The sequence below is a fragment of the Puma concolor genome, chromosome E4 (assembly GCF_028749965.1).
Source record: "Puma concolor isolate L17-30 chromosome E4, mPumCon1.1.hap2, whole genome shotgun sequence".
Lineage (NCBI taxonomy): Eukaryota > Metazoa > Chordata > Mammalia > Carnivora > Felidae > Puma > Puma concolor.
Genome location: NC_141683.1, coordinates 4,765,171 through 4,778,937, shown reverse-complemented (window position 1 = coordinate 4,778,937; position 13,767 = coordinate 4,765,171). Strand labels below are relative to the sequence as shown.

At 61.0% G+C, this 13,767-nt stretch overlaps 1 protein-coding gene and 2 long non-coding RNA genes across 4 annotated transcripts; 1 reads left to right on the top strand and 2 right to left on the bottom strand.

Moving 5' to 3' along the window:
- Positions 1-587: 587 nt before the first annotated feature.
- Positions 588-1,841, top strand: LOC147572267 (uncharacterized). The gene is made up of 2 exons (XR_015246093.1): positions 588-890; positions 1,244-1,841. It is a non-coding gene; the product is annotated as an uncharacterized LOC147572267 (long non-coding RNA).
- Positions 588-6,955, bottom strand: KCNJ9 (potassium inwardly rectifying channel subfamily J member 9). Of its 2 annotated transcripts, XM_086693999.1 has the most exons (4): positions 6,746-6,955; positions 5,585-5,794; positions 3,299-4,164; positions 588-919 (listed from the first exon to the last, which is right to left on the bottom strand). In XM_086693999.1, exons 3-4 carry the CDS (start codon positions 4,143-4,145, stop codon positions 588-590), a joined length of 1,179 nt encoding a protein of 392 aa, XP_086550125.1. In that variant the 5' UTR covers positions 4,146-4,164; positions 5,585-5,794; positions 6,746-6,955. The 2 variants fall into 2 exon arrangements, with proteins under 2 accessions (XP_086550125.1, XP_086550124.1); XM_086693998.1 differs by having other exon boundaries at positions 5,585-6,955.
- Positions 6,956-7,543: 588 nt separating this feature from the next.
- Positions 7,544-13,659, bottom strand: LOC147572265 (uncharacterized). Its single transcript, XR_015246092.1, has 2 exons — positions 12,067-13,659; positions 7,544-10,261 (listed from the first exon to the last, which is right to left on the bottom strand). It is a non-coding gene; the product is annotated as an uncharacterized LOC147572265 (long non-coding RNA).
- Between the last annotated feature and the right edge of the window lie 108 nt (positions 13,660-13,767).

The following is a 13,767-nucleotide window of genomic DNA, read 5'->3' as shown; positions in this document are numbered from 1 at the left end:
CGGCCCACCTCCGTCCGCGCGGCGTTCTCTCCTCGGGGTCAGCTCGGGCCACCATGTCCAGCGAGACAGGTGGGCCTCAGCACGGGGAGGCTGGCCGGGGAGGTGAGTGGGGACTAAAACCCAGCCCGCACTCCGCTCCCCAAGCCGTGCCCTCTGGGTCCGGACGGCATCGGTTCCGGAGGGAAAGGGCGCCTTTCCAGAATTCGCACAGAGATGCCCTAGGGCCGAGCAGCGGCCCCGGGACCGCCACCTGCGTCCGTCCGTCTGCCTCCCCACCGGCGTCCGTCCGTCTGCTCCCGTCTCCCCATCCAGCCCCGCACAGATCCATCCTTCTGCCCACCCGTCCACCCGTGAACAGACGTGAGGGCCGAACACACACAGGCTGGCACGTTACCCGTCCCCACCGTCCGTCCTCCCGAAACCAGGCCCCGCGCCGTCCGCTGGATTCTGGGCTTGCCATTCTCAGGGGGCTCTCCGGCCTCAGCGCGTCCCCCGAGGGGGCCTTGCCTGCCTCCTCCTCCGCCCGCGCCATCCAGCTCCCAGGTACCGGTGTCTGGCCCTGCCACAGGGGTCTGGAGGAAAACTGCTCACACCTTGGACTCGCTCTCCGGGGGCGGCAGGCAGCCGTTCTGCTCCTTGTCCGCGCCAGCCCCTCCGCCCGCGCCCTCCCCGGCCCCCTCCTCCTCCACCTTCTCATCCAGCCGGCTGGGGACGGACCAGTAAAGATGGGCGTCTAGGCGGGCGGCGGCCTCGGCCAGCTCCCGGGCGCTGCACGAGGGTGTGGGCACCTCGAAGGTCTGGTGGAAGCTGGCATAGTCCACCTCGTAGAAGCCGTCCTCCAGCGTGAGCACCGACGTGAACCGGTGGCCCCACAGCACCTCGTCCACCAGGTAGGAGCTCCGAGCTTGGCAGGTCATTCCTGCGGGGAGGGACGCGGGTCGTGGCCGGGGCGGGGGAGGGGCGGGGATCCCAGCCCCAGCCTTCCCTCTCCTGCCTCTCATTCCGACCCTATTCCACACTCTTCTCTCTGCCCCTCCCCACCCCTCTTTGGCCCAGCCCATCTTCTCCCCCTTCTCCACCCCTGTACCCGCCCGGCTCCCCCCTCTTCTGCATCCGCCCTCCCTCGCTCTCTGGACCCCCAGCCCACGCTCTCCCCTCCTCCCTGTGGGAGGTGCCCCATCAGAGAAGCTTAACCTTGACACTGACCTTGGGGACCATCTATCCAACTTCCCTCTGCACACAGGCCGTCCCACTGGAGCCCGACGACGGGCATCGAGCTTCTCCTTCCCACTACCCGGGATGGGGCGCTCACCGCCTCACAAGCGTCGACGCCCCGAACAGGTTTGTTTCTAATAAGAGCTAAACTCTGCCGCTGGCCATTTCACACCCCTTCAAGTATCTGAAAACAGGAGCCTCGGGGCCCATCACGTCTTTTCCTCGGGCTGCACGTCCCTGGCTCCCTCCATCCTTCCTCATGCCACCTGGCTCCCCCCCGATTTTGCCGTCTTGATCGCAAACCTGAATGGCCAAGGGGACCCCTTTCGGCACTTTGAGCGTGACACGTGTCCGGCTGTGGCCCGCGCCACGCATGGAGAGGGCTCACCACCTCTCTCCGGCCATGAGGCTGTCGCTAATAGGGCCCAAGACTACGTTACATAAGCGTTTTTGGAAGCTGGATCACACTGCTGCAACATTAAGCCTGTGGCCAACTGAAACCCCCGGTTTTTTTTCGCCCCAGCTCTTCAATGCGGTGCTTACATAAGTGATTTTTTTAAAGCCTAAATGTAGAATTTTATATTTATTCCTTTTAAATGTCATCTCGTCGGGCTTTGGCTCATTTTCCTTGGCTTTTCAAAAGCGTTTTGAATCCTGACTCTCTCACCCAAAATATTACCGTCCTCTCCAGCTCTGTCTCTCTAGAAACGTCGGACGAGCTCCCCTCCCGATCGCCTCCACGCCACCCTCCCCAGTCCTGCTCGCCCTGGGGCTGTGTCCCGTCTTCCCTGGCGGGTTGGCACACCCACCAGGGCAGGCGACCCTCCCCTAGGGTCTCTCCCCCAGCTCCTGTCCACCTCAGAACAAGGGGGAACAGGAGACGGAACGTTAGCTAGCCAGGGACCGGCTCTCCACGTTGCCCTGAGACACCTTGGGGACACTGGCATTCTGACTCCTCTGGCGAAGGCTGGAATAGGAAGTGTCCGGTGGGGGAGGGGAAGAAGAGGCAGAAGGGACCCTGGGGGGAGAGCGGCTGTGAGGGAGGGAGGGCGCAGCAGGGACCTCTCTCCTTAGGGCTGTTGCTCAGGGCCCGGCAGGCGAGTGACAAGTGGCTGGACAGCAAGGAACGGGACCGGGGTGAGGGGAAGGGGCAAGGGCTAGGGCAAGCATGGCGGGGGGGGGGGGGGGGGGGCGGTGAGGAAGCCATGGTGGCACGGGGGCGGAGGGTGGTGCAATAGAGGCTTGGCAGGAAGGGCCAGGAAAGGGGTTTGAGGGCACCAGCCTGGGAAGCCGGCAGAGGCCGCCGCGCAGGCCACACCCCGCAGCCTTCCGCGGTTTTCGTACCCTCCTCCGGCTTCCAGATCTGAGGCCTGGAACGACCTCATCTGCGCCCCTGCGCTGGCCTCTCCCTACCTGCTCCCAAACCCTTCACTATGTAGGCCTGAGTCGAAGGTCCGGACGGACATCACCCAGGCAGGGGGTGTTGACAGCTCCTTCTGGAAAGGGGCTAGCGATGCTAAGATCATCTAGTTCCTTGGTCAGCGGAAGCTGAGAGTCCTCGGATGGCTGGGGAAAAGCTGAGGCAGAAGTGAGCCCAGCTGTCAGCCTGTTCCTAAGCTCCAGCCCAGGAATAGCTCAAGCCACGGAAGGCCCTCGCCACCAAGTTCAGGGGCCCGGACCCTCTCAGCGATGGAAAAAGCCCTGAAGGTACCCCTTCTTCCACCTTCCAACTCTGGACCAGCAAACCCCGGAGCCGGGCTACCCCTGCCCTATCCGCTTATCACACCCGCGACTATGGACACCCGTCTCAACCTCTCCTCGCCGCGCAATGTCCCGTCTGAGAAATGGGCACGGTAAGGAGAACGGGCCCTCCCGGGGTCAGGAGCGTCGCCGGGACCAGAGGACCTCGGGGCCGCGCGGGCCACGCAGCAAGTGTGAGCTCCGCGACCGTGCCCCCACCCCCACCCCGCTCCCGGTGACCCCGACCTCGCGGCTCCCCCCCCCGGGGGGGGGGTCGGCCCTCCGTCCGGCCCGCCCCCGCACCACCCCCGGTCCCTCCCCGGCCCCCCCCGCGCCCGCGCACCGGTGGCCTCCACCATGCCCTCGAGGATGACGACGATCTCGAAGTCGTCCCTCTCCAGGGCACGGCGCGACGCCTCCCAGAACGGGCTCGCGGCGTCGATCTCGTGGCTGATGACGAGCGGCGACACGAGGAAGAGGCGGTCGTCGCCCGTGTCGAAGCCCACGCTCAGGTCGGTCTGGTGCAGCGGGATGAACTCGCCCTCCAGCGTCTGGCGCGAGCGGATGAGCTTGGCGCGGATGGAGGCCTCGACGATGTGCGACGAGCGCAGGTCGCCCACGCGGAACATGAGGCACAGGCGCCCGTCGCGCAGCGACACCACGGCGTGCGACGAGAAGACGAGCGTGGCGGCACGCTTGTTGGGCTGCGAGATCTTGACGAACATGCAGCCCACCATGAAGGCGTTCACCATGGAGCCCAGGATGGCCTGCAGCAGCAGCAGCGCGATGCCCTCGGGGCACTGGTCGGTGATGACGCGGTGCCCGTAGCCGATGGTGGTCTCTGTCTCGATGGAGAACAGGAAGGCGGCCACGAAGCCGTTGAGGTTGTTGACGCACGGCGTCCACGCCGCGTCGCCCAGGTGCTCCAGGTCGCCGCGGCCGTAGGCCACCAGCCACCAGATGGCGCCGAAGAAGAGCCAGGTGAGCGCGTAGGCGAGCACGAAGAAGAGCAGGCTCAGGCGCCACTGCAGGTCGGCCAGCGTGGTGAACAGGTCGGTCAGGTAGCGGCCCGGCTCGCGCACGTTGCCCTGCTGCACGTTGCACCTGCCGTCCTTCTCCACGTAGCGCTGGCGGCCGCGGCGGCGCGGCGGCTCGGGGCCCGGGGAGCGGGGGGCGCCGGCCCGCGCCATGGCGGCGGCCGCAGGGGGCCTGCGGGACGGGAGCGCCGAGCCTCAGCCCCCGCCGGCCGGCTCTAGGGGGAGGGGGGGGGGGGCGCCCCGCGGCCCCCGCCCCGCCCCCAGACCCACCCTCAGATACAGCCCCAGCCCCGCCCCCAGCCCGGGGCGCCCCGCGGCCCCGCCCCGCCCCCAGACCCAGCCCCGCCCCCAGACCCACCCTCAGACAGAGCCTCAGCCCCGCCCCCAGTCCGGGGCGCCCCGCGGCCCCCGCCCCGCCCCGCCCCCAGACCCACCCTCAGACACAGCCCCACCCCCAGCCCCGCCCCCAGCCCGGGGCGCCCCGCGGCCCCCGCCCCGCCCCCAGACCCACCCCCAGACACAGCCCCAGCTCCGCCCCCAGCCCAGGACGCCCCGCCCCGCCCCCCGACTCAGACACAGCCCCGCCCCCAGACACAGCCCCGCCCCCAGCCCGGGGCGCCCCACGGCCCCCGCCCCGCCCCCAGACCCACCCTCAGATACAGCCTCAGCCCCGCCCCCAGCCCGGGGCGCCCCGCGGCCCCGCCCCGCCCCCAGACCCAGCCCCGCCCCCAGACCCACCCTCAGACACAGCCTCAGCCCCGCCCCCAGTCCGGGGCGCCCCGCGGCCCCCGCCCCGCCCCGCCCCCAGACCCACCCTCAGACACAGCCCCACCCCCAGCCCCAGCCCCGCCCCCAGCCCGGGGCGCCCCGCGGCCCCCGCCCCACCCCCAACCCGGGGCGCCCCGCGGCCCCCACCCTGGGACGCGGTGGGGGGCTGCCTCACACCCTAAGCCGGTCCACTGCCCTTACCCCCCACCGGGCAAGGACCCCGGCCCCGAGGACCGTCCCCCCTCCCCACCTCCGCTCCGCGCGTGCCCCAGACTGCGCGGGCCCCGTGCCCTCCACCCCTACCGTCCCGTCCCAAGTTCACCGCCCCCCCTCCCAACCCCGCACGCAGCCCTCCTCCTTGGCCCTCGCGCCCCTCGCTCGCTCCGCCCCCTCCCACATCTGTCTGTCGTCTTCCCCCCCATCTGTCGTTCCCCCCCCCCCCCCCCCCGCTGCTGCCCGAGAAGACGTAGAAGGGGCAGAAGGTCAGGGCAGCATCTCCAGGGGGCAGGGGCTGAACGTTCCCACGTTAGGACGTTCCCACTGGCAGTCCTCCCGGAGGACTGAGCCCGCTCATCGCTGATGGGTGTCAGCCCCCCCGGACCGCCGGGGTAGAGGAAGCACAAAGTTCACGAGGAGTTAGGCTTGTATACCCCTCTAGTCCCCGTCCCCCCTCGAGCCCTGTTCAGTCGGATCCAGTGCAGCACTAAGCACCCACATTTACCTCCCCGCTCCCTCCCGTTCTTTGGCGGCAGCCTCCCACTGGCTACCCTAAGCACAGCCCCCCCACCATATGGCCCAGAGCTCACATTCCAAGGGAAGCCCACCTGATTTCGCTTCAGATTCTTCCCCCCAGGAGCAATCTGGGCTGCAGTGTGCTGAGAGAGAGGTCCAGAGCCCCTCCCCCGGCCCCAGACCCCTGCAAGGAAAGCTTTAGAAGAAGGACGTGGTCCTGTTCAACCTTCCCTTCTTCCTGGGACTCGTTCTCTCCGCCCACTCCAGGGAAACCTGGGTTGGCTGGGATGGGGGAGGGGCGGCTGGACAGGAGGAAGGCGACAAGGATCACAGATGGCCTGGATGTTTGACCAAGGCCCCGGGGAGAGACTGCTCGGATATACAACTCCAATCCCGGAGCTCCAGAATTTAAGTTCTGGAATGAGGTGTTCGGCTGGAGTGTGTGTGTGTGTGTGTGTGTGTGTGTGTGTGTGTGTGTGTGTGTGTGTTTGGGGTAGAGGGCAGGAGGAAAAATAAAAAAAGACGCCTTGGAAGTTAGGGACACCTCCCCCACATTGATTTTCCAAGAGGAGTCAGGGGACACAGGGTCCAGTGCAGATCAGGGTCTTTCCCTCCCCCCACAATGAGCTTCCCTTTCCCTCCTTGCAGCCAGGGATGCCCGCTAGAAGTTCTCTCTAAGCACTGACTGGCTCAGAGACCCCAAGTCATGCAAAAAAGTACCTGGTTCCCACTTTTCCTAGCGTCAGCCCCAGGGAGGCTTCCAGATGTTCTCTCGGGGTCTTAGGTCATCTGAGCCCCCATCTGCCTGCTTAGGCAGATCTCTCTGCACAGGGGTGGGCAGGAACCCCAGGGTCGGATCACCCCCAGAATTCTCTTGCTTTCCACCGCCCCAGGGATCTAGGCGAGCCTTACTTCGTGTCCCCTCGCCTGTCTTCCTGAGCGGAGGCTGCATATTTCTCAGTGGGGAGGTAAAGGTGTGAAATAGACTTGATTTCTGCACCTTCCCTCCAGAGACTCCTGTTCCTCCAGCTTACTCCTTATTTCTTGTGCATGCTGTGACCCCTTTCCAGAAGACCCCAGGGCCACATTTTCCTGGATCTCCCTTTCTCCCCCTGCGGAGTGCTGGCCAGCAGGGGGGGTTTAGTTTTTGGAAGGGGCTCTGGTGCAAGCTCCCTTAGGAAGGAGCTGTTCCCAAGCCCCCGCTTGCCTTGGATTTAGGGGCCCAAACCCCAGTCCCCCGCAACTCAACTCACAGCGCGTGGAGAGGAGAGTAGCCGGCAGCAGAGACCCCTGGGGGGTAGCGTCCATGCCCCTGACACCACCCCTTCCCCGGCCCCCCTGGAGGGTGGGAGCCACAGGACACCGCTGTTCCTCCTAAACGTAGCGGCAGCTCCGACTAGGGCTGGCCGTCCGTGTCATCCACTTCCCAGACTCCCCTGCTCCTCTCCTGTTTCCACAGCAACCAGTCTGGCGACAGCTCTAGAGCATCCCCCTCCCCTCCCCAGTCCTGGGTACCACTAGAGGCTGAGCCACACGCCATAGCTATTTTTAGCCCGAGTCCCTCCTCCTGGACAACTCAGAGCTCGCCTCCTCACCCCCTCAGGAAAAAAAAAAAGAGAGAGAGAAGAGGAAAAAGCTGGCACGCTCCCTGAGAAGCCTCTTGCTCTGCAAAAATACGGGCCCTGGCGTGTTTGGGAATAAGGCGTTTGATCTCCTGGGGATTCGAGCCCCCCACCCCCACCCCCGGGAGCTGGCATCTCATCACCTCCAGCAGGGGTCTCTGGGTGCAGGCATGACCCTCAGGCAGGCATCATCATGTCGCCCCCTTTCGGAGAGGCCATCCCGATCCAGGAGGAGATCGCTAGAGAGAAAAGAGGTCCACCGGAGGAAGGGAGGCGGGGTCAGGGGCTCTAATCTTTGTCACTGGTTTATGGCGTGACCCAAGGAATTGCTTCCTTCCTTGAACCACCAGCGATCCACTTTTCACAGGGTACAAACCTCCCCTTTGAACCTGCTTCACGGGGTGTGCGGATCACACGAGGCAACCCAGATAGAAGGGCTTTAAAGTGTATTTTGCTACTAGCGAAAAGTCTGGAAACCACGCAAACGTCCAACGGAGAGAAAAGCCTAGGTGAGGGCTTAAAACTCTCCGTGCGACCAACTTCCGCAGAGCCAGGGTGCTGGGCAAAGTGCTAGGTGGGGGTGGTTACAGAAATGACACCTAGTCGCTGCCCACGAGGAGCACGTGGTCCAGTGGGGGAGAAAGACAGGCAGACACAGAACGCGAATATCACTACCCATAATTCCTTGAGCGCCAGCTATGACCTGGCCACACACCTCCTCTAAAGACCCCGGGAGACACCCTCCGAGAGGGGTATGGTGTTCTCCGTTTAGGGACGCGACACTAAAGCAGAAAGGGGAAGAGGGTTGCCAAGCGTCACAGAGGCAGAGAGAGCGGCCACAGTCCTCCACGTGTGTCCCCCCCCTCACTGCAGGGCCGAGAAGATGCAGAAACGGACACTGGAGGCTTAGAAGTTGCTGGAATGATCTGGGGAGGTGGAGAAGGTGGTGACTGAGTAGTATAATCTCGGGAGGCAGTGTCCCGGGTTCAAGTCCCGGCTCTGTCCGCTGCTAGCTGGGTGGCTTCGAGCAAGTTACTTGACCTCTCTGATCGCTTTCTTCACCTGAGAAATGAGAATTATCCATCTCCAAGAGAGTATCCTCCTTTTGGGGGTTGTCATGAGGCAGCGCCTGGCACCTTGTAAATGCTCCGCGGGTGCTGGCTACGTCTCTCTTCGCCTTGTTACCCTCATCCGGGGCATCTCCTGATACCCCACCCTGCTCCTCCTTCCTCTGTTTCGGTGCCACCCAGTGGGGCCTGCAGGGGGCGCTGCGGGTCCACCGCCCTCCTCTCCCCAGCCCTCCTGCCCACGTTTCTTGTTCCAAGTGGAAATACCGAGTTTTCAGCCCGAGATTGGCATCAGGAGGGCTGTTAAAGCCCCAGTCAACATCCCCGTCTCCTGGGCCCGGCACTGTCACCTGAGCCTTGGGACTGCTAGCCTGCCCTTCTCTGTCCTGCCAAGCAGCTGCTCACGTTGGTTCTGCTGTGCCAGGAGCTCAGAGGGAGGAAACCGGACCCCTGGGCAAGAGAGCATTTGCATAGAACTGGCCCCATTTCCTGAGGGTGGAGGGGGGGGGGCGTCACAGGGCTGGCAGGCCCATCCGGAGGGTGTCAGCCAGCCCCCTGCCTCAGTCCCGCTGACCACCCTGAGGTGCCTCCCTCCTCTCCCCAGTGCAGGTCCTGGACTTCACCTGGTCTCTAACTTCAATCCCTTGTTTCTCATTGAGCTTGAGCAGAGGGAGGGAATCAAGTTTTCTTAGGTTCCAGGGTGCAAGATCCCAGCTTTCTGGTATCCCGACAGGGAAAGCAACTTTACGAGGAATTGGTAAAACATGTCAGTACAGTGGTGATGGTGGGAGACTGGGTTTGGAACTTGAGAGTGTTGAGGGCGGGAGGGGCACGGCCGGGGCCACGTAGGTGGTCCACAAAGAACCTCGTTACAAGGTAGAAAAAGAGCCCGCTCTGGGCAGGTGCATTCCTTATGGCATGTGGCTTGGAGAGTAAGTGGTACTTTGGGGCAAAAACAAAAATAAAAAGGGGAATCCTTCTAGTAGATACAGCTCTGAGCCAGGGTGCAAGGATTGGCAAGCCGAATGCCGTTCAGTTCTCAGCTTGCCCCCTCAGTGAGTGCCTTTGTGCAGTCCACAGCCTGTACAGCTGTATGTGGGAGCCCTGGGACCAACCAGTCTGGGAAGGTTTCCTTGAACGAGATCATGAGACTTCTTGGGTAAAATCATGGAGGTGGGAGAGGAAGTATGATGGGAAAACAGGAGATGGTTGAGGATATGAATTTAGTGGAGCAGGGAGGCCAATCTGGCAGAAACGATAACAATTGTCATAAATTCAAGGGAGCTGGGGCCCGAGAAAACTCAGAGCAGAGGGAGAATACGATTGAAGCAGTGGATGCGGGTGGAGGTCAGAGCGAATGGGGGGAGGGGAGCAGAGCACAGCACCAGGACAGGGGGGACCCCACTGGGCACCCCAGGCTGAGGCACATCCTGGCCTTCTGGCTCTTTCCAGCACAGCTAGGGGATCAGAGCCTTCTCATCAACAGGTCTATCTTGCTTGATAGGATTGGTGCCGATTGCTCAGGATTTAAAAGTCCTGGCATTTAGAGGTGGTCCAGGATTAGTCCCCACCTTCCAGGTCTGGGATGGGTCCTTAGGCAGGACTAAGACCAGGCATCCCAGCTCCTGGTCCCTGGTTGTTTCTTTATTCCCTGTAGTCTCCCCGCTGCCACAGTGTATTGGGTGTCAGCGGGATTTTAATCCGTGGGACCCAACTGGAAAGATACGGGAGGAGTCACCTAGTTAAAGAAATTCTGGGAGGACTCTGTTAGCAATGTGATCAAGCACCCCTCAACTTCCGTCCTATAAACGTGGGTTTATGTACACTGCATTTCGCGGAGGGAGGGGGTATGTATACCTAAACAATAATCCTTTAGTGACTGGGGCGATGTAGCCTCGTCCCTCCGTCTCGCGGTCCTCTGTGGTCTGGATCATCCAGCTACGAGGTGCCCACTACTGATGGAAGTTCGTTGAGCTCAAATGTTGCTCGGAGCCCCATAGTGTGCAGTGCAATCAATCATCTCCACTCTTTCCAGAGCAAGGTCAAAGAGGAGACGAGGCCAAAGTCGGAAGGAATGAATCTGAAAGGAGCAATCGAGAAGACAGTTGGCTACACTGAGAGAAGAGGGGAGGTCTTCAGAGAAAGATGGTTCCCCTACCCGCCACGGAGGGGTGGTCCAGAATTAGTTCTCACTTCACGGGGAACGGATGGGTCCCAGGAGAAGGTGGTGGTCATGGATGTCACAACCGTGGCAAATTTTTCATACTAACCTGTGTGCCTGTTGACAAGATTATGTTTAACCTATGCAAATTCACTCTAGTGAGAGGAGCTTTGGAGCCAAACACGTGTGGATTCAGGTTCTGAAACTAACACCTTCTAACTATGTAACCATAGGCAAGGCAAGCCACTTCACCTCTCGGAGCCTCGGTTTCCCCATCTCAAATGATATACGTATCTTCTATCATAAACACTCACGAATACCAATTCCCTATGTCCTTTATCATGGGTTCCCTATTGGGCTCCTAGTGATTATTCTAGGACTTTTTTTTTTTTTTTTTTTTTTTAATGTAAGCCTTACACCCAGCATGGGGCTTGAACTCACAACTTGGAGATCAAGAGTTGCATGGTCTACCAACTGAGCCAGCCAGGCGCCCTTAGGACCTCTTTTCCGTAAAATGATCTGAGAAAGTGAGAACTGTTGTTTGACAATATCTACAAAGGAATATATGCGATGGGTACATGTGTATATATGTTGTAACACATGACTTAAGAACAAAAACTCCATTTAAGTCACTCTTTTAAAAGTAGAAAACCACAGTTCCATTTGAGCTATCTGTACTTTTCCACGGTCTTGCACCCTTGCTGTTCTAGAACTTCAGAGCTCTTTCTAATTGCCCGGTCCTGCCCCACACCGTGATTTTTAGCAAATGGCTCTTCTGCTTTCCAGGGAAGGTGCAGGCCGTTTGGAAAGAACTCCTCCAGAGACCTCTCCTTCACCACGAGGTATCTCTTCTGCTCCCATCCCTGGCTCTTTCCTCCCTGGCCTCTCCGAGGCATACCCTAAAAGCCTAAAAGCGTCGAGCTGAGGAGCTTGGACCGTGCCCAGGAAGCAAGGGGCACCCTGTTTGGGGGTTGATGGAGGGGTGCAGGGACTGACATGGTGAAAACAGGTTGTCTCTTCCTTTGAGAATGGAGAGAAGGGGGAAGGGTGGGTCCAGGGCCTGGGCTGTCAGTGATCTTCCTGATCCTGGCTGTGGCCATGAAATGAAAAGGGACATCCTAGAGAAATATAACAAAGAGAGACCTGGCAGGATTTAGTGGCTTAATTGACGTGTCAAGGGGTGGAGCAGAGGGAAGGGTGAAGAGTGGAGATCGGTTTCAGTTTTTAAATCTGATCGACAGGGAGGGGCGCCTGGGTGGCTCAGTCGGTTAAGCCTCTGGCTCTTGATTTCAGCTCAGGTCGAGATCTAACAGGTCGTGAGCTCGAGCCCCACATTGGGCTCTGCACTGAGAGCATGGAGGCTGCTTGGAATCCTCTCTCTCCCTCTCTCTCTGCCCCTTCCCTGCTCATGTGTCTCCCCCTTCTCAAAATAAACCAATAAACTTAAAAAAAAAATGTGATTGACCAGGAGAAACACAGAAATAAAGAAGTCATGAGGGCTGCCAGCCTTGAGGAGGAAGAAGATAAGTTCGGTTTGGGGCCTGTCCGGGCGGAGTGGAAATCCCCCGCCAGCAGCTGGAACTGAGATGCTCTAAAGAAAGTCCAAGGCTGAACACAGAGATCTGAGTGTAACTTGGAGATGAGAGGCAGAGCGACGTCAGTGATGAAGGCTCCACCTCAGACACAGAAAGAGATCAAGGACACGAAGCGAACACAGGACCAACCCTTCGGCATTGGAGGAGGGAGCGGCTGTAGGTTTGGGTGCGCAGGGCCAGTGGAGGCGGACGGGGCTGGAAGGACACCAGGTCTAAGTCATAGCGGGCCTTCTGTCCCACGGCGAGGAATCTGGATTTTACTTCTGGCCGACGGGCAGCCACTGAAGGCTTTTACATTGGGAAGGGACACAGTCAGGTTTGTGTTTCAGAGAGCTGGTACCTTACAGGTGTTCAGCCTTAAATGTAGGAGTTCATGATCCGCAGGATTGTTCGAGTGACGGAAACTGGAGGTGGGGATGCTCATGAGAGGGCAGCTGCAGAGATCCTGGCCAGAGAGGGGCGGTGTCCTGGGGCACAGCTGAAGGATGCGGCAGAGAGGAGGGGGCAGGCTCTGGTTAGCTCAGATGAGGAAAGAGGAAAGAATCAAGGCTCTGGCATTGAGGTCTGCTGGCCCCTCCCTCCAAACCATCTCGCTCACCTCCAGATTTATCTTCCTAAAATTCTGCCAGGGCTTCGTCTGTCCTCGGCTCAAGACTTTGCCTCCAGGAACCCAGAGCTGACCCCCAGCTGGCACCGTCCTCTCTTTCCCCAACATAGACACCTCACCTGTGGTGCCTGGCTTGCGGCCCACCTCCCTTCCCCAGGGGGGCTAGTTCAAATGTACATTTACCCAGCGTACGGCTTTTAGAGGCAGAACTAAACTAAAACGTTTCAGGTTTCTTTGCTTTTGTTTTTGTTTTTTTTTTTTTTCCAAGATGTATATCAACTCAAGATGATAATGCCGGTTACTGATTAATAGTTAAATATCTAAATATCTATGATGAACCAAAATGGGGAACTGATTCTTTCCTTAATAAATGCCCAGGGCGGGAGCCTGTGGATTGGAACCCCTGGAAGCACGGATTCGGATACTGAGAGCAGTCCTTGGTGACGGCGGGGTTGAGAAGAACTGCCACCTGCTCTCTGTCTAGTCCAGGGGGCCCGTGTGCCGCCGTTTCCCAAGCAGACTTGTATTTCCATGTGTCCCGGGGACTTGGTGACTGCGTTCCTTCTGCCTCGGACGCCCTGCGCATCATCTCCCAGGACCTGAATCCTCTGCGCTCTTCAGGGCGCTTATCAGATGCCCCACATCTGCCAGGACCCCCTAAGTGGAGGGACCTGGCCCCCTCTGCGGCCTCCAGCGCCTCGCACCTGCGCCGCGCGCCCCGCCGCGTCGCGGCTCCGGGACCCGGCGGGCTGCTGGCGGGGAGGCTGGTCCGCGCACTCGGCCCCCGGGACCTCACGCAGGGCTTAGGGCCCGGTGACCCGCAGAGGGATAGCGCGCCGGAGCCCAGCCCCAGCCAGCCGCTTGGCGCTGCGCGCAGGGCCACCGGGCCGTCCCGAGTTCATTTCCAGCTCATTAACTCGGCCCGGCCCGCCCCCCGCGCCCGCTCCCCGTCGCTGACACGGCCGCCGCCGCCTCTCCTCTGTCATCGTGCCAGCGCAGCCCCTATCGCTTCGCCCATCGTCTCGCGTCCCTTTCCCTCCCGGAGTCTGTCTGGGTCCCGCTCCTCGGGCGCTGCGCTCGGCCCTGCGCCTCCATCTGTCTGGGTCTCCGCTTCCTTGCCCCCTGCGCCCCGCCCCCCGCCCCGGCCTCTCCAATCCCGGCGGCGCGGGCCTGGCGCTCCACGTCCCCATTGGCCCGCCCGCAGCCCCCCGCCCCCGCCCGCC